This window comes from Tachypleus tridentatus, chromosome 8, assembly GCF_004210375.1.
Source record: "Tachypleus tridentatus isolate NWPU-2018 chromosome 8, ASM421037v1, whole genome shotgun sequence".
NCBI classification, from domain to species: domain Eukaryota; kingdom Metazoa; phylum Arthropoda; class Merostomata; order Xiphosura; family Limulidae; genus Tachypleus; species Tachypleus tridentatus.
Window position 1 is genome coordinate 48104517 of NC_134832.1, and position 27631 is coordinate 48132147.

Genomic DNA, 27631 nt, shown 5'->3' on the forward strand with positions numbered 1-27631 from the left:
GTATGATGTAGTGTAGGATTAAGTACATTGTATAAACAGATGTATGATGTAGTGTAGGATTAAGTACATTATATAAACAGATGTATGATGTAGTGCAGGATTAAGTACATTATATAAACAGATGTATGATGTAGTGCAGGATTAAGTACATTATATAAACAGATGTATGATGTAGTGCAGGATTAAGTACATTATATAAACAGATGTATGATGTAGTGCAGGATTAAGTACATTATATAAACAGATGTATGATGTAGTGCAGGATTAAGTACATTATATAAACAGATGTATGATGTAGTGCAGGATTAAGTACATTATATAAACAGATGTATGATGTAGTGTAGGATTAAGTACATTATATAAACATTATATAAACAGATGTATGATGTAGTGTAGGATTAAGTACATTGTATAAACAGATGTGTGATGTAGTGCAGGATTAAGTACATTATATAAACAGATGTATGATGTAGTGTAGGATTAAGTACATTATATAAACAGATGTATGATGTAGTGCAGGATTAAGTACATTGTATAAACAGATGTGTGATATAGTGCAGGATTAAGTACATTATATAAACAGACGTATGATGCAGCACAGGATTAAGCACATTATATAAAACATTATATAAACAGACGTATGATGTAGTGTAGGATTAAGTACATTGTATAAACAGATATGTGATGTAGTGCAGGATTAAGTACATTATATAAACAGATGTATGATGTAGTGTAGGATTAAGTACACTATATAAACAGATGTATGACGTAGTGTAGGATTAAGTACATTATATAAACAGATGTATGATGTAGTGCAGGATTAAGTACATTATATAAACAGATGTGTGATGTAGTGCAGGATTAAGTACATTATATAAACATTATATAAACAGATGTATGATGTAGTGTAGGATTAAGTACATTGTATAAACAGATGTGTGATGTAGTGCAGGATTAAGTACATTATATAAACAGATGTATGATGTAGTGCAGGATTAAGTACATTATGTAAACAGATGTATGACGTAGTGTAGGATTAAGTACATTATATAAACAGATGTGTGATGTAGTGCAGGATTAAGTACATTATATAAACAGATGTATGATGTAGTGTAGGATTAAGCACATTGTATAAACAGATGTATGATGTAGTGTAGGATTAAGTACATTGTATAAACAGATGTATGATGTAGTGCAGGATTAAGCACATTATATAAACAGATGTATGATGTAGTGCAGGATTAAGTACATTATATAAACAGATGTATGATGTAGTGCAGGATTAAGTACATTATATAAACAGATGTATGATGTAGTGCAGGATTAAGTACATTATATAAACAGATGTATGATGTAGTGCAGGATTAAGTACATTATATAAACAGATGTATGATGTAGTGTAGGATTAAGTACATTGTATAAACAGATGTATGATGTAGTGTAGGATTAAGTACATTATATAAACAGATGTATGATGTAGTGCAGGATTAAGTACATTATATAAACAGATGTATGATGTAGTGCAGGATTAAGTACATTATATAAACAGATGTATGATGTAGTGCAGGATTAAGTACATTATATAAACAGATGTATGATGTAGTGCAGGATTAAGTACATTATATAAACAGATGTATGATGTAGTGTAGGATTAAGTACATTGTATAAACAGATGTATGATGTAGTGAAGGATTAAGTACATTGTATAAACAGATGTATGATGTAGTGTAGGATTAAGTACATTATATAAACAGGTGTATGATGTAGTGTAGGATTAAGTACATTGTATAAAAAATGTATTATGTAAGCACGTCGTTGAAAAGATGTTTGGATATGGTACACATTTACGTACCTAGTGTACTAATCGTTTATCATGTATTTGCTTTAGGTGATTGTAAGGTAGAGACAATCAAAGTCCATATGCATTACAGCCCATTTTATAACCTCACGTAAACATGCTACTGTCTTTGGGATGTTTAAAATTTAAGAATTCATAGCTAAGTTAAGTCGATCAAGTTTACATATCTCAAGTTTACATATCTAAAGTCTACACATCTCAAGTTTACATATCTCTTGCCATTTTTTTTTTAAGTTCGAGGTTGAAATATCATGTTATTTTGCTGATTAATCAGTAATAGTTTACAAAATGTTAGAAATCTACTGGCTTATCTTAACAAGAGCTTAGATAATATTTTTCTAAACGCCGCAAAACACTGTACTAGAAAACATTCCTTATCGAGGCGCTCTACCACTGCAGGTTTATTGTTTAAACAGGCACCTGCGTTTAGTACGAAGTCAGAATCGAGTAGAAACCACATGTCTATCACAGATGTTGTTTCTGGTTACGTGATATCGTTGTCGATGACGCTGGTTCCATGTTGATTCATCAGTTTTTGAGAACATGGAATGTTTGGAATGGTTATAAAAGACTCAGGCTGTAATGTCTCACCTCGCACAGGTAGGTCAGAATAAGTCTCACAAACGCCAATATTGTCGCATCTGGCTAGGGTTAACACCACTATTTTATGAACCCTAATACTGTTTTATCGAAATAGGTTGGAATTATTGTTATCATCAGTAGTCTTATGAACACTGAAAGCGTTAAACCTGGCGAAAATAGACCGGAACTAGTCTTACCAAAACTAATCACTTCTCTTCTGTCTCAGAACTGTCGGAATTGGTCTTAACAACACGAATGTTATCTTATACTGTTCAAACAGGCTGGATTTAGCCTTATAGTGTCTCTCTTTATACTGGTAAGTTAGCTTTGCCGACACTATAAATGTCTAACCTAGCCCACGTAGGTTGAAATTAGTGCCATTAACCGTCATATCGGATTGTATAATGACAGAATATAGTCTTCTGTAGGCTGTATAGTATATTTGAATGTAAACAGTAGATGTATAAACGTATAGGCTTATTTGCACCATCTTCATATGAACGTTATACATAATTTGTAATCCAACTACCATTAGAAACAAACAAACTTTATAATACGGACTAAACTTTGCTTGCTGGAAAGTACTTACTAAGTAATTGCGAAATGCCAAGAATTTCTACCACTTTAAACTGGTGTAAGGAAAATTGCTTTATAAAGTTTGAATATTAAATAGCTGATTAATTAAACAGTTTGTCGTTTTCGAGTGTTGGTTTTCAACAGTTTGGAATAATTAACTCATGACAATAAAATATATTTCAAATTTGGATAGTCTGGCGCAAGCGTGAAGGTGCGAAACTTTTACAGGTGTTATTAGTGATAAACTAAATAATATTCCCGGTTTATCGATAAAAAGGTAAATTTGTGAATTTTGTTGTTTTTTTTCGAAATTAAAGGAACTTTATCAAAACCAAACAATCTCATAAATAAATGTACAGGTTATGCAGTTATATTTATTGTAATAATTATAATTGTTTTACATCATTATTAGAAAGGTTATATTTATTGTAATAATTATAATTGTTTTACATCAATATTAGAAGGGTTATATTTATTGTAATAATTATAATTGTTTTACATCATTATTAGAAAGGTTATATTTTGTATATTTATTGTAATTGTAATTGTTTTACATCATTATTAGAAAGGTTATATTTATTGTAATAATTATAATTGTTATCATTATTAGTAATAATTATAATTGTTTTACATCATTATTAGAAGGTTATATTTATTGTAATAATTATAATTGTTTTACATCATTATTAGAAAGGTTATATTTATTGTAATAATTATAATTGTTTTACATCATTATTAGAAAGGTTATATTTATTGTAATAATTATAATTGTTTTACATCATTATTAGAAAGGTTATATTTATTGTAATAATTATAATTGTTTTACATCATTATTAGAAAGGTTATATTTATTGTAATAATTATAATTGTTTTACATCATTATTAGAAAGGTTATATTTATTGTAATAATTATAATTGTTTTACATCATTATTAGAAAGGTTATATTTATTGTAATAATTATGATTGTTTTACATCATTATTAGAAAGGTTATATTTATTGTAATAATTATAATTGTTTTACATCATTATTAGAAAGGTTATATTTATTGTAATAATTATAATTGTTTTACATCATTATTAGAAAGGTTATATTTATTGTAATAATTATAATTGTTTTACATCATTATTAGAAAGGTTATATTTATTGTAATAATTATAATTGTTTTACATCATTATTAGAAAGGTTATATTTATTGTAATAATTATAATTGTTTTACATCATTATTAGAAAGGTTATATTTATTGTAATAATTATAATTGTTTTACATCATTATTAGAAAGGTTATATTTATTGTAATAATTATAATTGTTTTACATCATTATTAGAAAGGTTATATTTATTGTAATAATTATAATTGTTTTACATCATTATTAGAAAGGTTATATTTATTGTAATAATTATAATTGTTTTACATCATTATTAGAAAGGTTATATTTATTGTAATAATTATAATTGTTTTACATCATTATTAGAAAGGTTATATTTATTGTAATAATTATAATTGTTTTACATCATTATTAGAAAGGTTATATTTATTGTAATAATTATAATTGTTTTACATCATTATTAGAAAGGTTATATTTATTGTAATAATTATAATTGTTTTACATCATTATTAGAAAGGGTTATATTTATTGTAATAATTATAATTGTTTTACATCATTATTAGAAAGGTTATATTTATTGTAATAATTATAATTGTTTTACATCATTATTAGAAAGGTTATATTTATTGTAATAATTATAATTGTTTTACATCATTATTAGAAAGGTTATATTTATTGTAATAATTATAATTGTTTTACATCATTATTAGAAAGGTTATATTTATTGTAATAATTATAATTGTTTTACATCATTATTAGAAAGGTTATATTTATTGTAATAATTATAATTGTTTTACATCATTATTAGAAAGGTTATATTTATTGTAATAATTATAATTGTTTTACATCATTATTAGAAAGGTTATATTTATTGTAATAATTATAATTGTTTTACATCATTATTAGAAAGGTTATATTTATTGTAATAATTATAATTGTTTTACATCATTATTAGAAAGGTTATATTTATTGTAATAATTATAATTGTTTTACATCATTATTAGAAAGGTTATATTTATTGTAATAATTATAATTGTTTTACATCATTATTAGAAAGGTTATATTTATTGTAATAATTATAATTGTTTTACATCATTATTAGAAAGGTTATATTTATTGTAATAATTATAATTGTTTTACATCATTATTAGAAAGGTTATATTTATTGTAATAATTATAATTGTTTTACATCATTATTAGAAAGGTTATATTTATTGTAATAATTATAATTGTTTTACATCATTATTAGAAAGGTTATATTTATTGTAATTTATAATTGTTTTACATCATTATTAGAAAGGTTATATTTATTGTAATAATTATAATTGTTTTACATCATTATTAGAAAGGTTATATTTATTGTAATAATTATAATTGTTTTACATCATTATTAGAAAGGTTATATTTATTGTAATAATTATAATTGTTTTACATCATTATTAGAAAGGTTATATTTATTGTAATAATTGTTTTATCAATTGAAGGGTTATATATTGTAATAATTATAATTGTTTTACATTATTAGAAAGGTTATATTTATTGTAATAATTATAATTGTTTTACATCATTATTAGAAAGGTTATATTTATTGTAATAATTATAATTGTTTTACATCATTATTAGAAAGGTTATATTTATTGTAATAATTATAATTGTTTTACATCATTATTAGAAAGGTTATATTTATTGTAATAATTATAATTGTTTTACATCATTATTAGAAAGGTTATATTTATTGTAATAATTATAATTGTTTTACATCATTATTAGAAAGGTTATATTTATTGTAATAGTTATAATTGTTTTACATCATTATTAGAAAGGTTATATTTATTGTAATAATTATAATTGTTTTACATGTAAAGGTTATATTTATTGTAATAATTATAATTGTTTTACATCATTATTAGAAAGGTTATATTTATTGTAATAATTATAATTGTTTTACATCATTATTAGAAAGGTTATATTTATTGTAATAATTATAATTGTTTTACATCATTATTAGAAAGGTTATATTTATTGTAATAATTATAATTGTTTTACATCATTATTAGAAAGGTTATATTTATTGTAATAATTATAATTGTTTTACATCATTATTAGAAAGGTTATATTTATTGTAATAATTATAATTGTTTTACATCATTATTAGAAAGGTTATATTTATTGTAATAATTATAATTGTTTTACATCATTATTAGAAAGGTTATATTTATTGTAATAATTATGATTGTTTTACATCATTATTAGAAAGGTTATATTTATTGTAATAATTATAATTGTTTTACATCATTATTAGAAAGGTTATATTTATTGTAATAATTATAATTGTTTTACATCATTATTAGAAAGGTTATATTTATTGTAATAATTATAATTGTTTTACATCATTATTAGAAAGGTTATATTTATTGTAATAATTATGATTGTTTTACATCATTATTAGAAGGTTATATTTATTGTAATAATTATAATTGTTTTACATCATTATTAGAAAGGTTATATTTATTGTAATAATTATAATTGTTTTACATCATTATTAGAAAGGTTATATTTATTGTAATAATTATAATTGTTTTACATCATTATTAGAAAGGTTATATTTATTGTAATAATTATAATTGTTTTACATCATTATTAGAAAGGTTATATTATTGTAATAATGTTGTTTTACATCATTATTAGAAAGGTTATATTTATTGTTAATTATAATTGTTTTACATCATTATTAGAAAGGTTATATTTATTGTAATAATTATAATTGTTTTACATCATTATTAGAAAGGTTATATTTATTGTAATAATTATAATTGTTTTACATCATTATTAGAAAGGTTATATTTATTGTAATAATTATGATTGTTTTACATCATTATTAGAAAGGTTATACTTATTGTAATAATTATGATTGTTTTACATCATTATTAGAAAGGTTATATTTATTGTAATAATTATAATTGTTTTACATCATTATTAGAAAGGTTATATTTATTGTAATAATTATAATTGTTTTACATCATTATTAGAAAGGTTATATTTATTGTAATAATTATAATTGTTTTACATCATTATTAGAAAGGTTATATTTATTGTAATAATTATGATTGTTTTACATCATTATTAGAAAGGTTATATTTATTGTAATAATTATAATTGTTTTACATCATTATTAGAAAGGTTATATTTATTGTAATAATTATAATTGTTTTACATCATTATTAGAAAGGTTATATTTATTGTAATAATTATAATTGTTTTACATCATTAGAAAGGTATTAGAAAGGTTATATTTATTGTAATAATTATAATTGTTTTACATCATTATTAGAAAGGTTATATTTATTGTAATAATTATAATTGTTTTACATCATTATTAGAAAGGTTATATTTATTGTAATAATTATAATTGTTTTACATCATTATTAGAAAGGTTATATTTTGTAGTTATATTTATTGTAATAATTATAATTGTTTTACATCATTATTAGAAAGGTTATATTTATTGTAATAATTATGATTGTTTTACATCATTATTAGAAAGGTTATATTTATTGTAATAATTATAATTGTTTTACATCATTATTAGAAAGGTTATATTTATTATATTTATTGTAATAATGATAATTGTTTTACATCATTATTAGAAAGGTTATATTTATTGTAATAATTATGATTGTTTTACATCATTATTAGAAAGGTTATATTTATTGTAATAATTATAATTGTTTTACATCATTATTAGAAAGGTTATATTTATTGTAATAATTATAATTGTTTTACATCATTATTAGAAAGGTTATATTTATTGTAATAATTATAATTGTTTTACATCATTATTAGAAAGGTTATATTTTGTAGTTATATTTATTGTAATAATTATAATTGTTTTACATCATTATTAGAAAGGTTATATTTATTGTAATAATTATGATTGTTTTACATCATTATTAGAAAGGTTATATTTATTGTAATAATTATAATTGTTTTACATCATTATTAGAAAGGTTATATTTTGTAGTTATATTTATTGTAATAATTATAATTGTTTTACATCATTATTAGAAAGGTTATATTTATTGTAATAATTATGATTGTTTTACATCATTATTAGAAAGGTTATATTTATTGTAATAATTATAATTGTTTTACATCATTATTAGAAAGGTTATATTTTGTAGTTATATTTATTGTAATAATTATAATTGTTTTACATCATTATTAGAAAGGTTATATTTATTGTAATAATTATGATTGTTTTACATCATTATTAGAAAGGTTATATTTATTGTAATAATTATAATTGTTTTACATCATTATTAGAAAGGTTATATTTTGTAGTTATATTTATTGTAATAATTATAATTGTTTTACATCATTATTAGAAAGGTTATATTTATTGTAATAATTATGATTGTTTTACATCATTATTAAAAAGGTTATATTTATTGTAATAATTATAATTGTTTTACATCATTATTAGAAATATTTTGTAGTTATATTTATTGTAATAATTATAATTGTTTTACATCATTATTAGAAAGGTTATATTTATTGTAATAATTATAATTGTTTTACATCATTATTAGAAAGGTTATATTTATTGTAATAATTATAATTGTTTTACATCATTATTAGAAAGGTTATATTTATTGTAATAATTATAATTGTTTTACATCATTATTAGAAAGGTTATATTTATTGTAATAATTATAATTGTTTTACATCATTATTAGAAAGGTTATATTTATTGTAATAATTATAATTGTTTTACATCATTATTAGAAAGGTTATATTTATTGTAATAATTATAATTGTTTTACATCATTATTAGAAAGGTTATATATTTATTGTAATAATTATAATTGTTTTACATCATTATTAGAAAGGTTATATTTATTGTAATAATTATAATTGTTTTACATCATTATTAGAAAGGTTATATTTATTGTAATAATTATAATTGTTTTACATCATTATTAGAAAGGTTATATTTATTGTAATAATTATAATTGTTTTACATCATTATTAGAAAGGTTATATTTATTGTAATAATTATAATTGTTTTACATCATTATTAGAAAGGTTATATTTAGTTATATTTATTGTAATAATTATAATTGTTTTACATCATTATTAGAAAGGTTATATTTATTGTAATAATTATAATTGTTTTACATCATTATTAGAAAGGTTATATTTATTGTAATAATTATAATTGTTTTACATCATTATTAGAAAGGTTATATTTATTGTAAGTTATATTTATTGTAATAATTATAATTGTTTTACATCATTATTAGAAAGGTTATATTTATTGTAATAATTATAATTGTTTTACATCATTATTAGAAAGGTTATATTTATTGTAATAATTATAATTGTTTTACATCATTATTAGAAAGGTTATATTTATTGTAATAATTATAATTGTTTTACATCATTATTAGAAAGGTTATATTTATTGTAATAATTATAATTGTTTTACATCATTATTAGAAAGGTTATATTTTGTAGTTATATTTATTGTAATAATTATAATTGTTTTACATCAATATTAGAAAGGTTATATTTATTGTAATAATTATAATTGTTTTACATCATTATTAGAAAGGTTATATTTATTGTAATAATTATAATTGTTTTACATCATTATTAGAAAGGTTATATTTTGTAGTTATATTTATTGTAATAATTATAATTGTTTTACATCATTATTAGAAAGGTTATATTTATTGTAATAATTATAATTGTTTTACATCATTATTAGAAAGGTTATATTTATTGTAATAATTATAATTGTTTTACATCATTATTAGAAAGGTTATATTTATTGTAATAATTATAATTGTTTTACATCATTATTAGAAAGGTTGTAATAATTATAATTGTTTTACATCATTATTAGAAAGGTTATATTTATTGTAATAATTATAATTGTTTTACATCATTATTAGAAAGGTTATATTTCCCTAAAACTGCATTTATATTTATTTTATCTAGTTTTTTAAGACATTTTCGAGAATTAAAAAGTGTATAACATATATATAACAGGCCTAGTAATAATGTCGTATAACAGGTATAATCCATTGTATTCTAAATTTTGTTTCATAACTTAGCAACTCTTACTTCCCACTGTGTTATTGTTTAACGATATATTATTATTTCTCATGTTCTAACAACTCATGACAGTATTCTTTGACAGATTGTTTAGGCAGAGTACTCATGATGAAACATTGTAGAATGGACGGCAACTGTCCGTTGCGGAGACACAAGTGCAGAGGACGGCGTTTCGAAAGTCTTCTGTCTTTCGTCTTCGTCTGAAACGTCGTCCTCTACACTTGTGTCTCCGCAACGGACAGTTGCCGTCCATTCTACAATTATGTTCCAATGTGCCAGGTTATGTAGAGAAACGTGGTATATGTTAAACATATTAACTTGTTTATACGTAAATAAAAAACAAACAAAACATGTTTATTATATTCAAATATCCTAAGAAATGTTTCAAACATAGGTAATCAACATTGGGACATTTATTTACTTTAGTTACTTTCCAATCTGGGAGTGAATAACATTTAAACTGAAACATGTTAACATCTTGGATCCACTTTCTACATAGAACATCTCAGAAATTAACATTTACTAAGTAATTCTGGACTCACACTACTAGAAACTGGGTTTCGATACCCCTGACGGACAGAGCACAAATAGCCCATTGTGTAGTTTTGTGCTTAATTCCAAACAAAGAAGAGTTGACATTTTGTACCCCGCTGGGACAGCAGTATGTTTTCAGATTTACAACGCTAAAATCAGGAGTTCGATTCCCCTCGGTGGACACAGTAGATAGACTGATGCTGTTTTGCTATGAGAACACACTTAATAATTTCGACGGTTCCGTAAGGTTACATGTTTGAAATTCACCACTTTTTTTTAACCAAATCTAAATTATAATTTATTATTTTGTATATAACTGAGAAATTTTTTTGCTTAAAATTCGATTTAAAATGACGCATGCGAGCTGCACTCTGTGCCAAGAGGTCCAATCTTTCTGATTGCCCTAGGACTTGGTTCAATTTTTAAAGCTCGCTACAATAAATTCCAGTCGCATTTTGGATTTTCTCGATTCTGAGAGATATTCTTCGTTATGGCTGGAACACAGTGCTTCGCTACATGACAGAAAACTCAAGTTGTTCGTTTTTGGATCTCTAATTTAATATTTCTAAAAGGCCAGGTCATAAAGTTTGTTTTGAACATTATTATTTTTTACTTGGCCTATGATATTCCACGTTTCCACTTCTACGTTTAATTATCTATGAATATCGAGTTATACATAAATGCAGTTAGTTTTAAGTGGAGTTTTAACAGTAACAACCGGTATAACACAACCTTATTTCACTATATTTGTTTAAATGGCTCGCTCAGTTGGTAAGTTGTAAATAATAGCTATTTTCGTCGTGATGACAGATGGAGGAAGTACTACTCTCCCCAGCAGTGAAAGACAACAGTACATGTACGAGCGTATCCACCTGGACGGATCCAGAATGTCTCGGCCCTTGTGAGCCAGGAACAAGCGTCCTGTTGGAGGGTATCGTTTGGCAAGAAACAGAAGAAGGTAAAGTTGTTGTTGTTCAAATTTATTTTTGGCAAATATGTAAAACGAAATCATGAAATAGCCGTGTAAACTAAAGTGAAGAATTTATAACCATATTTACGTGGAATGCATCGTAATTGTCTTTAATAGTTAATTATTAATATAAGGAAAATGGGTCTTTAATTTTAAAAACGGTCCCTTAGAAGTTTAATGATTATGACGTAGCCTTTGTGTAAACTCAAAGTTTTGGTACTCCAAATGTATTTCTAAATTACAAAAGATGATTGAAATGTTGTATAGATTAAGAACGTGTGAAAAGTTATGTATAGGAAAATATTTATTTATTTATTTTCTTAGTTCAAGTAAGATAGAGAAATATTCTAAAGTTTATTTTTGTTAAAAACGCTTGTTCTGTATACTGCCTTAAGTTAGTCCTAACAGTAGCACTGAATTATTTTTAGTTTTGCTTCGCTTTTCGGTTACTGAGTTAGTCCTAACAGTAACACTGAATTGTTTTTAGTTTTGCCTCGCTTTTCGGTTGCTGAGTTAGTACTAACCTAACAGTAACACTGAATTGTTTTTAGTTTTGCCTCGCTTTTCGGTTACTGAGTTAGTCCTAACAGTAACATTGAATTGTTTTTAGTTTTGCCTCGCTTTTCGGTTGCTGAGTTACTCCAAACGGTAACGTTGAATTGTTTTTAGTTTTGCCTCGCTTTTCGGGTTCGAATCCCCCTTAGACAAAACATGCCCTTTCAGTCGTGAGGGCATTATAATGTAAGGGTAACTCCACTATTCGTTGGTAAAAGAGTAGCCCAAGAATTGGTGGTGGGTGGCGATGACTAGCTGCCTTCCCTCTAGTCTTACACTCCAAAATTAGGGACGACTAGTGCAGACAGCCCTCGTGTAGCTTTGCGCAAAGTTCAAAACCAACTAAACGTCTGTGATCATCTTGATATGACACATTGTAAACGTAATATATATTTGCTTAATGTCATTAGGGTGAAAAGAAATGTTCTTTTAAATGCAAAGTCACAGATGTTTTTCATTTACAGGATCATATAAGATTAGAAAGCAAATTCGGTTACCCAGAGATTCAATAAACATTAAAAATCAGTGAAATCATCAGATGTGATCTTTTAAGGCAACAATGAACAAAAATATTTTTCACTTAAATGTTCGGTTGTAATGTAACTTTATATATTAATACAAAGTTTAAAAAAATTGTATCTTAAGTAACAAGTTCAGTTTAACTTGGTACAACAAATATGTTGTTATGAAACAGTTCCACGTTTGTCAATATGAAATATTTGTTAAGTTCACAAAAAACTTCTGATTATCGTAGTAGAGCAACCCTGAGCTGTAATATTTCATTTTTCACGAGACGTTTGAGATAATTGGTATTTTTGCTTTGTAGGTGTGCTAGTTGTAAACGTAACGTGGAGGGACAAAACGTATGTGGGTACCTTACTGGATTGCACAAAATACGACTGGGCTCCCCCTCGTTTATGTGACTCCCCAACTGACGAGGTGGACTCCAAGGCTCCTAAAGTACGAGCTAAGAGAGGAAGAGGATCCTCTAACTGTGCCAATGACTTGCAGTCCTCTGAGACGAGGACAGCTATTCAGAGCAAGCTACGGAAAGGAAAAGGCAGAAGAGGGACTGTCAGCAGTACATCTTCTTCGTCAGAGTTTACAGTCCCACTCAGTCCCACTAAAAGTGATAACGGAACTTCTGGACATGGTAAACGCAAAGGTAGATCTGCAGATGTGGAACTCGGATCTAGTGATCAGAAATGCGGTAAAAGAAGTCGATCTCAGACCCAAGCATCACCAACCCCAGTTAGTTCTTTGCCTTCAGATTTCGTTCAACCTTTATCACCAGTACTTCTTGAATGTCCTGAACCCAACTGTAACAAGAAGTACAAACATATCAACGGATTGAGATTCCATCAATCCCATGCTCACGCTAACTTGGAGGTGACTAAAGCTGAGGACTCTAATTTTGAGGAATTCAAGGAGATGGTTAACAGCTCCGACAACGATGAAAGCTTCCAAGATTCACAAAGTGTTCCCACTAGCCCCACGTCTTCTAACAGGAATTCCCCAGTGTTTCGACAAAGTCAGACCATAGATACTCCAGTTTCTAACATTACACCCGAAGAGGAGCACAGTGTTACTTCTGTAGGACTAATGTTTATACCAGTGAGTAACTCTTCGACAGAAGTATCACCTACTGTTACTGTGATGAATGGAGAATTGAACCGGTCTGTAGATCAATCTAGGATAGCTAGTTCGCTTATTCCATTGTCCACAAACTCTGCAATATGCGCTTCTGTCACTAATGGTCAATTTTCTGTAGTGAATCCAGTGGTCTCTTCGGCAAATTCTGTGACAGTAACCACAAATGTCAGCATTCCAACTTCTCATGACCTCCTGTTTAGTCTGCCCACAGTGGCAAATACAGCAGTCGTTAGCTCAGTCTTGGCTTCAATTCCGTCAACTGTTCACATAAAAGAGCACGACCCTTACCCTTGTCATATTGTAACGGCCAATTCGCTTTCTTCTTCTACGCCCTATTTGCCCGACAAACGACACACGGAGGAAATCGTAGAAGAATCATCCACTTTCAGTTCTTCTGTAAGGACATCCACTGCCACAGCAGCGATAGGACACATTTTAACAGTAGATCCTAATGTTTCTTCAACACTTCATTTTCAGAATCAAAAGAATTCCAGTGCATTGCCATCTCCATTGAAACCTGTACAACCGAAACTAACTGGTTTCGATGAAGCAAACAGTATTAATTCTTCATTAGAAAATTTCAAAAGAGAAAAGATAAAACACAGAAAGAAAAACAAGGAAAAGGAAGAAACTGCATCGTTACATGTTACTTTCAGTGAGGGATTGGCTCCACATCATGGCATAATGAATTCAACTCTGTCAGTAGGTGTGAAAACGGAACCTGTTCAAGGAGAGAAAGAGAGTGGCTTGACAAGTATGTCTTGTAATTCATCGTCTCCTGGTTTGTCTTCAAGACTGCCTGCTCCTTCAGGTGTGACATCAGATGCAGTTGAAGAAATTAACGAAAATCTTCAGAGTCCAGCTTATTCTGACATCTCTGATGCGAATGATTCCAATCTTCCCGATGATCATCTGCAGGAGGAGAAAGCAAAAGACGACAAACTCCTTTTACGACAAAGAAATGGACCAAATCAGTCTTCAGAACAAGGTCTAAATCCTATTTATCCTTATTACAGTCCTCCCCAGTACCTCTCTCCTTCTGTACCTTCTCAGTGTTCTGAAATCACCCCAGTTTCTGCTGTAGACAAAACCAGTGCTAAAGAAGATAAATTAGATGTGACAGCATGGATAGAAAACGCAAAAAGAGTCGGTCCAGAAGATGTTGTTAATAAGGATATCAGAAACCATAAAATATCCAGAGAGTCAAGTACACACTCTTCAAGTCACCCAGTAACATCTAATGTGCCATCTGTCGCTAGTGTTCAGGACTCTTCTGTCCAGCAACAATTTTCTTATCCTTATAACATGATACCTGGTTACCACTACAGAGTAGATTCGGCATACCATCTACATCTATTGTCAACGGATCCACGATATAAACAACAGTACGAGATTTACATTCGAGAGCAAGAGAAACTTAAAAAGAAGCCAAAGACCTCTCATCACAATGAAAAGAATGATGGAAAAGAAACCAGGTTTCCAAATGAAAACCCCGTTACTGTTTCTAGCTTTAGGGCTACTGATCTAACTCTCACTAAAACTGTGTCTTCCTCCATAGAGACCAGTACTAACGAGGCAAGGAGGGACGCAAGGATCTCTTCCTTCCACGAAATTGTACGATCCCTAACACCTCCCTCTTTGGGGTCGAAGGAAAAACGAAATGAAAGTCATAAGGTCATGAAAGAGAGCATCGAACTGAAAGGTCAAGTCGACAGTGTCAAAACTAACCAGTATGATAAAGCTTCGGGATTTGAACAACACCAAGAAGAAGTGAAAAGACTTTATATGATGCATCTCGCGGAACAACACAATAAAAACGGAGAACAGCAACAGCAGAGTCGGATACCCTCTCATCAAGTCGAAACCACTAAGTGTAGCCGATCCGGGTCCACGTCATCTGGAAAACAGATTTCTTTCGAGGACAGTAACAAATTAGATAGTGCGACGAATACATCAAAAGGAGACATCAACAAACCTTCTTCAAGCATAGCATCCACTTCTAGTCCTAAAGGGAGTCCTAAAGATCTCTCGAAACATTTCAGCAGGGAACATAAAAGCAATTCTTCCGGCAGTCATAACGTTAAGAAAGAAGATAACTCGTATACTTCTTCTAAACATCAAAATGGCGATGATAGAACCAAAATTGAGAAGAGGCAATCTTCAGAAGGTCAAAAGCCCACAATGGAGACAACTGGACCTCCTCCGCCTCCAACTAATAGCTATGCTTACCTGCATCCGTCATACTTGCAGGCTCCGCCGCACTTTGGTCACATGACCTTTGACCCCAAACATCCTATGTACAGAGGAGGATTGAATCCCGTGCTAGTTTCTCCAAACCCCCACTATGTGGGACCAGCATTTATCCACTCACAGCTTCGGTATCCTGTAGCTGGTACATCCTGTGAGATACTTCCTCACTCCCAGTCTCCTAATGATCACTTAGGACTCAAGTTACACCACACTCCACCACCTAAAGCTTTAGATTATCTTCACCAGGTGTCGCAGCAATACACAAATCATAAGATTCACGAGCTTCAGGGGCCCACTTCTAGCAGTAGTGGTACTTCTGCTTCCCAAAGTAAACCCGCCGACTCCCTCAGTACAGCAATTAAGCAAGAACCGACAAGATCAAGCGACAGATCTCGGTCACCACCTTTACAGCGCCACCTACATACCCACCACCACACTCACGTTGGTGTAGGATACCCTTTATATGACCCTTACGGAGGTAAGTGCTATTTTACCTTCACATTTTTAATTGTTTTTCTATCAAAAGTACCACAGTAAAATGTATACGTATGTCAATTAACAAGTAACACTGAGATATCGGTTGTGTTGTGTAGATGATATAGGAGTCTGACCTTAAATATTGGACAAACAGAATTCTCGGAATAAATGACCACTCGAATCATTGTTCTATAAAAAGGCTTAGCGAGAGTTACGTTGTAATACGTTTAGTGCTAACAGCTTCGAATTGAAGTTGGTTCCATTAAATATAGCATAAAGTTATACCAGCAAAATTATGATACAATTTGTAATTCTTATGATTTGGGAAACTATTAAAACCAAAATTGCCTCAAATGTATTTATAAAGATGTTTCCGTCTTCAAAGCCATCGATGTAAGTTGCTTTCTAAAGCAACTATCTGAAAAGACGTTAAATATATTTACTTTATTGACAGGAGAAAGGCGGGGCTCAAAGCTAAAGTTATTTAGAAGATCCGCCTACTTTTAAGTTACAACGTTACTTTTAAAATGAAGTCCTTTTAACATTGGAATTATTAGTACCTGGACATTGAAAACGTTTTATTTTGTTTTAGCTAAATTTAACTGTCCTAGGGAAAGTTCTAATTGTGTTTATTTTCGCGTAATTTATGAACGCCCTTTCTATTTTGTTAAAAGACAGTGTTAAGAAAGTTAGGCTTAGGAGATTCATGTGTTCTTCCAATGTAAAAATGTAGAGAAATATTTACCCTTTACTATTTATAAAGTGTAAAAAGAACCAATGAAACTGATTATTATAATTTGCCAGAACTTTATATGAAATTACCGTTTAGTGACGTCAGCCAGCGTATGGTTTATTTAAAATGTAAGTACGCCATCATGGGTGAATAAGAAATATATATGGAATGTGGTAATTTTTGTGTTAACGTACATTTAATGTTGAGTAGTAATGGTCGACCTAATCTGATTGATTATAGCAAAACGACAGCAGTGGAAACCATCTCAAAGACAGGTTCCTTACAGACCCACGGTAATTATTCGTTTTACAACACATCCTTTCTCTGGAGTTCCGTGAATTAATTTGGATCTAACGATGTGTGTTGTTGGTGTTACGCCACCTACCAGTTATAAGTGGTTTAAACATTCTCCATTAACAAATTGGATTTATCGTTTAATTCAAATTCACCAAGTTCACTCTTGCATTAGGAATTTTGTGAGAAGTTTGATTGTTCATTATAAATCTGTTCGTGGCAAGTAATATTATAATTTGACCGTTCTTTGTTTTGTGAATGTAACGTGATAAGTTTGGTAGCAGTTAAAATTAATTTTGTTTAATTAACGAAGCCGAATATTACGACAGTTTATTAATTATTATCATAATATATTTCGTAATTTTATCTCGAATAAATTTTGTGGTTATCATTTTTATCATTTGTGATATAATTTATTCTTCATAGCCAATCAAAGTGTACAGTTACGTGGTTTTGATGAAACAGAAAATACCACGGTTCAGAGCTGAAACTGTTGATACGCTTAAGCCTCGATTTGCGACTTAACCAGTTCAAAATTGCTACAGTGTGGTGAAAAACTTTCACATCATCAGCTCCGGTACTACCAATTTTGAATCCAGGTGGCGCGGCGTTACGTCTGAAGCCTTATACTGCTGGAAACTAGATTTCGATACCCGTGTTAGACACAGCCCAGACGACCTGTTGTGGAACGTTACGCAAACAAACCTGTCCTTTTTTTTTTTTACTGCTACATTGTTTAGACTCGAACGTATAAAGCTAAAATTAACTACAAAAAGGCCCTGGCATGGCCAGGTGGTTAAGGCACTCGACTCGTAATCCGAGGCTCACGGGTCCGAATCCTCGTCACACCAAACATGCTCGCCCTTTCAGCTGTGGGGGTGTTATAATGTAACGGTCAATCCCACTATTCGTTGGTAAAAGATTAGCCCAAGAGTTGGCGGTAGGTGGAGATGACTAAGTGACTTCCCTCTAGTCTTACAGTCCTAAATTAAGGACGGCTAGCGCAGATACCCCTTCTGTAGCTTTGCGCGAAATTCAAACCAAACCAAACTAACCACTATAAAAAAGAAAAGAAAAAAACAGATTTTGATTCAATTTTCAAACTGGTTGTCAAAGATGATATGTCTTGATGATGGTTGATTGATATTTTCGTGTAAACTTGGCCAGAAACTTGGTTATTTCAACTGAAATAACGACCAGAAGTAACAGATAAATCGAAAAAAAAACAAGCAATGTGATATAAGAGCCTAAAATGGAACATCGTAACAGCTAAACGACCACCTTCAAAACTCGAAAATAAACGTTATCTTTTTTTACTTCGAAGAAGCCTTCTTCTGTTCACTTCTCGTTTCTTTTGTATTTCTTTTTGAAAACTATCCACCATCTTCTGTTTGTTAACTTTCTTTTATCTCATATCCCATGACACTCACACTTATTACACATTAAAGACCTTTACAATTTGCATTTACAAGTTGTCTCCCCCAGTGCCTGCGGACTTGTCTCCCCCATACTGCTAGAAACCGGGTTTCGATACCCGTGGTGGGCAGAGCAATGATAGCCCTTTGCGTAACGTTGTGCTCAATAAAAAACAACAAATGAAACTATTGTGAAACAAAGGATAATATACTGATAATTCAGCGTCTTGCATTCGTTTCCTAAGTGTTCAAACGGGACGAAACATATAAAACCAGAAAGGACTTTTGATCTTGAAGTGGAAATGTTTATCAAAGAATGTCAAATAAATCCCAGTGAAATTCCGGTCTTTCATGTTACACTCATTAAAAGACGTCTACCAACACTATCTATCAGAGATTTAGGAACTCTGAAAACATTAGGGGCTAGAACTGCAGATGTAACACCAATCAGGGTCTGGTTAAGTCGTGAATTCAGGGTTAACAATAAACGAGTAAAGAATAAAACACACACACAAGACCCACGTTTCTGTCGACTACCATAGAACCTTAACTTCGATATCTCTCACCCTCAAATCAAAATTCCAACAATTTCCCCAACATTACACATACCCCTCCATCTCGTAATAACGTTACGCTCAACCCTTAAACAGCGAGTATGTTGAAGGTAGCAGCAATAAATAGGCTTAGCTCTGTGATTATCATAACATTGATGTGTTAAAAAATAAAAATCATTTTAATTACGTTGGTGCAACTTAGTAAGAGAAATTGATTTACGATTAGTGAATGAATTAAATATGTTCTTTCTCTCGAGTTTTCTGCGCTGTTTCTTGAACATTTAGATATATCTTGAAGTTAAAACTAGCTACACGCGCTTCAGTGTTGTGTTAACATGTTTAGGCGTAATTGTTTGTAGTTGTTTCATGTATATTTTGTATTTCATTTAACATGGCTGTGGTCAAAACTACTAATGTTAGTTTGAATTCCTTCTCGAAGGAAATCTCTAAATTCAACGCTGACATCTAAAATGATAATCTCCGTCGCGCCAAACGTACTCGTTCTTTCAGCCGTGGGGGTGTTATAATGTTACGATCAGTCGCACTATTCGTTGGTAAAAGAGTAGCCCAAGAGTTGGCGGTGGGTAGTAATGGCCAGCTGTCTTCTCTCTAGTCTTACACTGCTAAATTAGGGACAGATAGTCCTCGTGTAGCTTTGCGCGAAATTCAAAAACAAACAATTTATGATAATACGTTAGTTTGGTTTGGTTTTTGGAATTTCGCACAAAGCTACTCGAGGGCTATCTGTGCTATCCGTCCCTAATTTATCAGTGTAAGACTAGAGGGAAGGCAGCTAGTCATCACCACCCACCGCCAACTCTTGGGCTACTCTTTTTACCAACGAATAGTGGGATTGACCGTCACATTATAACGCCCCCACGGCTGGGAGGGCGAGCATGTTTGTCGCGACGCGGGCGCGAACTCGGATTACGAGTCACACGCCTTACGCGCTAAGCCATGCCAGGCCCTAATAATACGTTAACAGTGGCGGATTATAGACTTATTGTGCTTTTCTTTTCCATTCTGATTGTGTTTCAGTTTGGTATTTACCCGCGAATATTCCATCATTGATTTACAAGTTGTTTCTCTGAATTTTAACTGTTAGTCTGTTGCTTTTAGTTTAATTATACGTTTATATGTTTTAGAGGGGGTGGAAACTCAATGAAAATTGACATACAATTCTTTTCGTTGTATGGAATGGCTTGGATGGTCTGGCATGGCCAAGCGTGTTAAGGCGTGCGACTCGTAATCTGAGGGTCGCGGGTTCGCATCCCCGTCGTGCCAAACATATTCGCTATTTCAGCCCTGGGGGCGTTATAATGTTACAGTCAATCCCACTATTCGTTGGTAAAAGAGTAGCCCAAGAGTTGGCGGTGGGTTTTGATGACCAGCTGCTTTCCGTATAGTCTTACACTGCTAGTTAGGGAAGGCTAGTGCAGATATTCATCGTAGCTTTGCGCAAAATTCAAAACAACAAACTGACCTGAAGTTTTCGGACAATCATAAGTGACGTCATAGTAGTCTGTAGTATGCAAGCAGCTTATTGGATGCTCACTTTCTCCACAGTTATATGCATTCTTAACTACTTGGTTTATATAAATATAACCGAACATTTTATACTTTGATTATTTTTCTTGTACTAAATCACTTATTGGGCAATATGTTTTTCTTTCTTACAGCCATCATAGCAAGTCACCAGGGGGCGGCAGGATCGGTCGTACCCATCTGAGATTGTTTGAAGTTTGGACAGCTATAGATATATTTGCTATTTAAACCTAGCGGTAAGAGGATAAATAGACAGTGAGTGATGAATTTGGGTATATTGTGAAACAACACGTGCACAAGTGTCTGTGACTCTTTGGCTTACTTTCTTGGAGTACCTGCTTGATGGATGGACTGGCTGCTCTTCAACTGTGTATGAAACCTGATGAAGTGTGAGATGCAAGTTAACTGTTAGGCTTGTGGTCGTTGTGCATTTTATGTGGGAAGCGAAGTCGATACGATTTATCAAAATGATTTTTAAAAAAATGATACGGAACTGAATATTTTATAGGAGATTTCGCAGAAACTGCGTAAACTTTCATTGTTGCGTTGAAAAACAAAACAAAAAACGAACAAATTTGAAACTTCGATTCATGACTAACTACTTACTTTGTGGGTGTTGAGTATTATATATATATATTGGAAAGGAACTCTTCAACAAACATGTGTTCGCGAAATATTTTAAATGTGCTTAGTGTTATAATTTCATGGGATCAAAGTGCTAATGAAGAAGATAAACGACGACCTTTGTACCATCGTCCAGCGATATCTCACCTAGTCTTTACAACCAGCCTCATGTTGCCCTCGTTATGGACCTCTTAACTGGCCAAATGATAATTCACTACTGCCACGTTACTTTGGACATTCTTGGATGTGTTGTGATTGGGTTTTTTAATTTTTTTTTCTCTATAATTTTTACCAAAGTACTTTGGTATCTAATGTTATATAGTACATTAAAGTATAGATTATTGCCAATTAACACGCGTGCTCTTTCGTTGACCATTAAACTGTAACACATGCGGTTTCGTTGGGTAAAACAACAAACAAACAAACGAGAAGTTAGCGAGTCTGTTCTGATACAATTGTTTTTTTTTATTTTTATCAGAAGAAATTAAAAGCTCTGTGAGCTACAGTCGAAATAGAAATGTAACACCTTGCATATTCACTTTGACACCGCTCTTTTAAATTAGTGATATGATACTTGTTTGCTATAACCTCGATCTTTTTAACCTGTGATTTGGTTTGGTCCTTTTAACCTTTGACCTGTTGTACATTTGCTGTGAGGACTTTTTTTTACACTTATGCCCTTTTGCATGTTTACCGTGATCTAGCCTTTAACCTATGACATTTTGCATGCTTACCGCAGTCTAGTCTTTAACATACGATATTTTGGATGTTTACCGCGATCTAGCCTTCAACCTATGACCTTTTGCATTTTTACCGTGATCCAGCCTTTTAACCCTTCATGTGTTACATGTTCCCTGTGATCTTTAAACTTGTGATATTTTTAACATGAATTCAGTTTTGAGTTGTGTACTCACCATGACCTGGTCATTTTAACATGTGACCTGTTGTGTTTTCTCACTAACCCGTGATTTGTTGTGTGTTCACTGTGACCTGGTCTTTTTAACCCTGTAATGTGTTTCATATCTACTGTGATCATATTTTTTAAACCTGCAATTACATTTGTAGTTATCATTATCTAAACATTTTAACCTGTGAGGTGTTTTACACGGACCAGGTTCTTTAACCTCTGACTGGGTTAATTAAACTTTTAGTTATATTTTCCTTTAAAATTAAGTTAATTAGATTTTATAAAAAATTCATATTAATGAAGTATTCTTTTTACGTTTGCACATTTATAAAAAACCAACACACAGTACTGATATTTATAAAAACCAACACACAGTACTGATATTCATAAAAACCAACATACAGTACTGATATTTATAAATACCAACACACAGTACTGATATTTATAAATATCGACACACAGTACTGATATTTATAAAAACCAACACAGTACTGATATTTATAAATACCGACACACAGTACTGATATTTATAAAAACCGACACACAGTACTGATATTTATAAATACCGACACACAGTACTGATATTTATAAATACCAACACACAGTACTGATATTTATAAATATCGACACACAGTACTGGTATTTATAAATACCGACACACAATACTGATATTTATAAAAACCGACACACAGTACTGACTGATATTTATAAATACCAACGCACAGTACTGATATTTATAAAAACCAACACACGGTACTGATATTTATAAATACCAACACACAGTACTGATATTTATAAAAACCGACACACAGTACTGACTGATATTTATAAATACCAACGCACAGTACTGATATTTATAAAAACCAACACACGGAACTGATATTTATAAATACCAACACACAGTACTGATATTTATAAATACCGACACAGTACTGATATTTATAAATACCAACGCACAGTACTGATATTTATAAAAACCAACACACGGTACTGATATTTATAAATACCGACACACAGTACTGATATTTATAAATACCGACACACAGTACTGATATTTATAAATACCGACACACAGTACTGATATTTATAAATACCGACACACAGTACTGATATTTATAAACACCGACACACAGTACTGATATTTATAAAAACCGACACACAGTACTGATATTTATAAATACCGACACACAGTACTGATATTTATAAATACCGACACACAGTACTGATATTTGTAAAAACCAACACACAGTACTGATATTTATAAAAACCAACACACAGTACTGATTCCAGTCTTTTCACTTCCACGGTTTTACAATATCTGATGGCCAAATGAAGATATAATTTAAATAAAATTATTAGACATTCATAAACCAATGTTTCTCTTTTTGCTTTCTTTCTTTTCAGAAACAGTAGCGGCCATTTTATTTTATTTTTGTCATTTTCAAGTTGCACTGGGTTTTAACTCAAAACTGTAATCTAACCACGCTGTTATCGCTTGACGACGTAATTAGGAACTTCATACAAAGCAGGGGACCTTTGTGTGTTGGTAAACCAGACTCGTGGAACAACGCCATCTGCGTTTTAAAAGCTTCATAACAAGCTGATAACTCATTCATCTCGCTCAAGGTTAAATGTTCCGCATAAAAATACGCCCTCTACTGTATTTTGTTACTTGTATTACAGCAACCAGGTTTACCCCTGGAGATAAGTCAGGCGCTCTGTAAAAAATTGAAATAGAGATTTAATATCCCTCGCCTTTTATTGAACAATAAAAAAAAAACTTCTGTTAATTAAAAGTTTATTAGAACCTCACTTCATCATATATCTGTTGTACTTAAATGAACTATACTTAATAACCGTCTGCAATGGTAAACTTTGTGAAACATTTATCACAGGCATAATACTTACTGAGGAAATCCACCATTAACTTTCAGCATTCGGTAAATTACAGAGAAATAATGAGACCCGGAATAATGAAACGGTGAGTCCCACTATTCGTTGGTGAAAGAGTAGCCCAAGAGTTAGCAGTGGGTGGTGATGACTAGTTACCTTCCCTCTAGTCTTACACTGCTAAATTAGGGACGATTAGTTCAGATAGCCTGAAACAAACAAATAGAGAAATAATGTTAGATACAATATTAGCGATTCGAGTTACGAAATTGTTCTAACAGATCCAAGTAATGAATACAGCTGGTTTAATAATCAGATCTAATTATTATAATATGTTAATCTATTGTTCGTATACTCTCACTGTTAACATTGTTTTTTCGTGTTCTCATTGACATACGAAGATATTTTAACAACAATGAGGCCTGAATCTGCTCATTAGCACTTCAACTGCCGTTAACATCACGTGATTGTAACGTACGTGTCTGCGGTTGATCTCGTGTGATGTAAGCAAGCATTTTGCGCGCAACTTTATGAATAGCGCATCGCAAAAATTCGCGAATCTTTGGGCATGGGGCGGTAGACAAAATTACACAAGTCGCAAACGAACAATAATAATATAAATAAATATACCAAACCTTTGATCTAATATTGATTCTGAAACGAACATTGAAGAAAGAACACATTACTGGGGGGCATTTGGTTCTTTTTTTACACGTTTGGTTTGAATTTCGCGCAAAGGCTACACGAGGGCTATCTGCGCTAGCCGTCCTTAATTTAGCAGTGTAAGATTAGAGGAAAGACAGCAAGTCATCACCACCCACCGCCAACTCTTTTACCAACGAATAATGAGATGGACCGTAGTATTATAACATCCCCATGGCTGAAAGGGCGAGCATGTTTGATGTGACGGGGATTTGAACCCGCGACTCTCGGATTACGAGTCGAGCGCCTTAACCACCTGGCCATGCCGAGGCCTCACGTGATAGTATAGTATGACTAAAAGCTACAAAATATTTTTTATTAACAACACCATCTGAATAAGATAGAATGATTAGGCCAAAAAGGGCGCTTTGGGGTGGAGAATTTTCTCTTTTCTTTTTATTTAAGGGCAAGGAAAGGGTGGATTACAACTGTAGGAAAAGAAACAAAACGGGTGCAACTTTGAGTTGGAAAGGGTAAGGAACGTCAGAGGGCGCGGTTGTTAACATTTGATCATATCCTGAAATGACAATAAAGGTAAGCACGTGCTATCTTCGTAAACTATAATTACACGTCTATGATTTACACCAATTCTGTTAACTTTCTGTAAGCACACTTCTAACTGTTTATTAGGCTTAAGTATGCGTTTTTATAACTATTATAAAAGTGTAGTAAAGGCGAAGTAAATAATTATTTCTATATTTTCATATACTTTTAAGTATTTAACAGCCAGTCGGAAAGACGAGGCTTAATAACCTCTATCACGATATAAATATAAAAAAAATGCCCTACAGGAAAATCGAGAAGTATTTTGATTTTCATAACACACAGATTAGGTAGGAAAACTTACACTGGAACTAGTTTATATTCCTGACATAAAAAAATGACGTTAAGAGAATTTTATACTCTTGAATACAAACATTAACTTCTGAACTGATGTTGGGAGAATATGATACAGTAAATATAGGATGGTCACAAAACTGAAGTTGAGGAAACTTGATAGGCTGAATAAGAAGTGTAACTACTACAGTGACGTTGGGAGAATATGATAGCCTGAATACAGAATGTGTGGCTACTCAAGTGACGTTGGGAGAATATGATAGTCTGAATAGAGAAAGTGTGTTTACTACAGTGATGTTGGGAGAATATGAAAAGCAAGTGGCTTTTTAACTGAAGCTGAGATAACTTGTTGCCTTGAGCATAGGAAGTGACGTAACACTTGATTTTACGAGAATATCCTTCATTACTATTATTATTTAAAAAAGAACTACTTGTGAATGACTGTTTTACTGTGAGCTATAACAATTACCAGAAAAGATGAGCTGGAAACTCGATTTACACAATTAAAGAACAAAAGACGAATAGAGAAGCAGCAATACACGTGCCCAACAAATTCCTAATGACATACTTTGATCGATACTTTAATCAGTGAAGGTCACGTTCCAGTTCTAAAGAAACTTCGATATCTTACGTGTTAAAATGTTTGATAGCAAAAAGCAGAGAAAGAAACGAACTTCGTCAAGACAACAACATCTGTAACTTGATTGGCTGAGCCACCAAAATGATATCATATATAAATATGTGGACGCGATTTTGTTACATGGGGTTTGTTTTATCATTATTATTTGTAACAATCACAGGAGGTTTTCTAGGTTTGTTTTATTATTGTTATTTGTAACAGTTACAGGAGGTTTTCTAGGTTTGTTTTATCATTGTTATTTGTAACAGTCACAGGAGGTTTTCTAGGTTTGTTTTATCATTGTTATTTGTAACAGTCACAGGAGGTTTTCTAGGTTTGTTTTATTATTGTTATTTGTAACAGTCACAGGAGGTTTTCTAGGCTAATTGTGTTGAAACCTGAAGAGCTATGTTTACTTCTCTCGACATGGGTTTGAAACCCAATTTTTAGAGTTATAAGACAACAGACATACTGATGAGTCATTGGGGTATAGTTCATTAGATCAGTAATATTTCTCCACAAGGTTACGAATTAAAGAACGTATCAAACTTTGTTCAATAATTGAAAGAACAACTTCTCTAGAAACTGATTAAATCACAGGAATAGTTTCTGTTTTGTTTTTTTTAAATTCCAAACTTATAAACAATTTATCACATCAACAAATATATTTACTGAACTAAAATAACATCCGGCAGGTGGCGATGGAGGAAGACATGTCCTCGGTCAACTTTCATAAACAAATATATCTTACTTATAAAACAATGACGATATTAGGTGAATATTCATTGTATTCACTTATACACCTAGACCGAAGGAGTTAAGACGCTA

At 30.9% G+C, this 27631-nt stretch overlaps 1 protein-coding gene and 1 long non-coding RNA gene across 8 annotated transcripts in view; one reads left to right on the forward strand and one right to left on the reverse strand.

Moving 5' to 3' along the window:
* Positions 1–22196, forward strand: part of LOC143222348 (zinc finger protein 608-like) — a 43149-nt gene extending 20953 nt beyond the window's left edge. For 4 of the 6 annotated variants that reach the window (XM_076448775.1, XM_076448776.1, XM_076448778.1 and 1 more), the window contains exons 3-6: positions 11589–11736; positions 13130–16684; positions 17657–17709; positions 21359–22196. In XM_076448775.1, coding sequence (XP_076304890.1) covers positions 11589–11736; positions 13130–16684; positions 17657–17709; positions 21359–21367 — 3765 coding nt within the window. In that variant the 3' untranslated portion in view covers positions 21368–22196. Of the gene's footprint in view, positions 1–2036; positions 2459–11588; positions 11737–13129; positions 16685–17656; positions 17710–21358 lie in introns of those variants that run through there. The other 2 variants (XM_076448780.1, XM_076448779.1) reach the window with 2 other exon arrangements.
* LOC143222349 (uncharacterized) overlaps positions 1–27631 on the reverse strand; it is a 44164-nt gene that overhangs the window by 12138 nt on the left and 4395 nt on the right. Inside the window, exons 2-3 of one of the 2 annotated variants that reach the window (XR_013012193.1) lie at positions 24664–24854; positions 23970–24473 (exon numbers count right to left, since the gene is read on the reverse strand). This is a non-coding gene — a long non-coding RNA (uncharacterized LOC143222349). Of the gene's footprint in view, positions 1–23969; positions 24474–24663; positions 24855–27631 lie in introns of those variants that run through there. The other variant, XR_013012192.1, reaches the window with a different exon arrangement.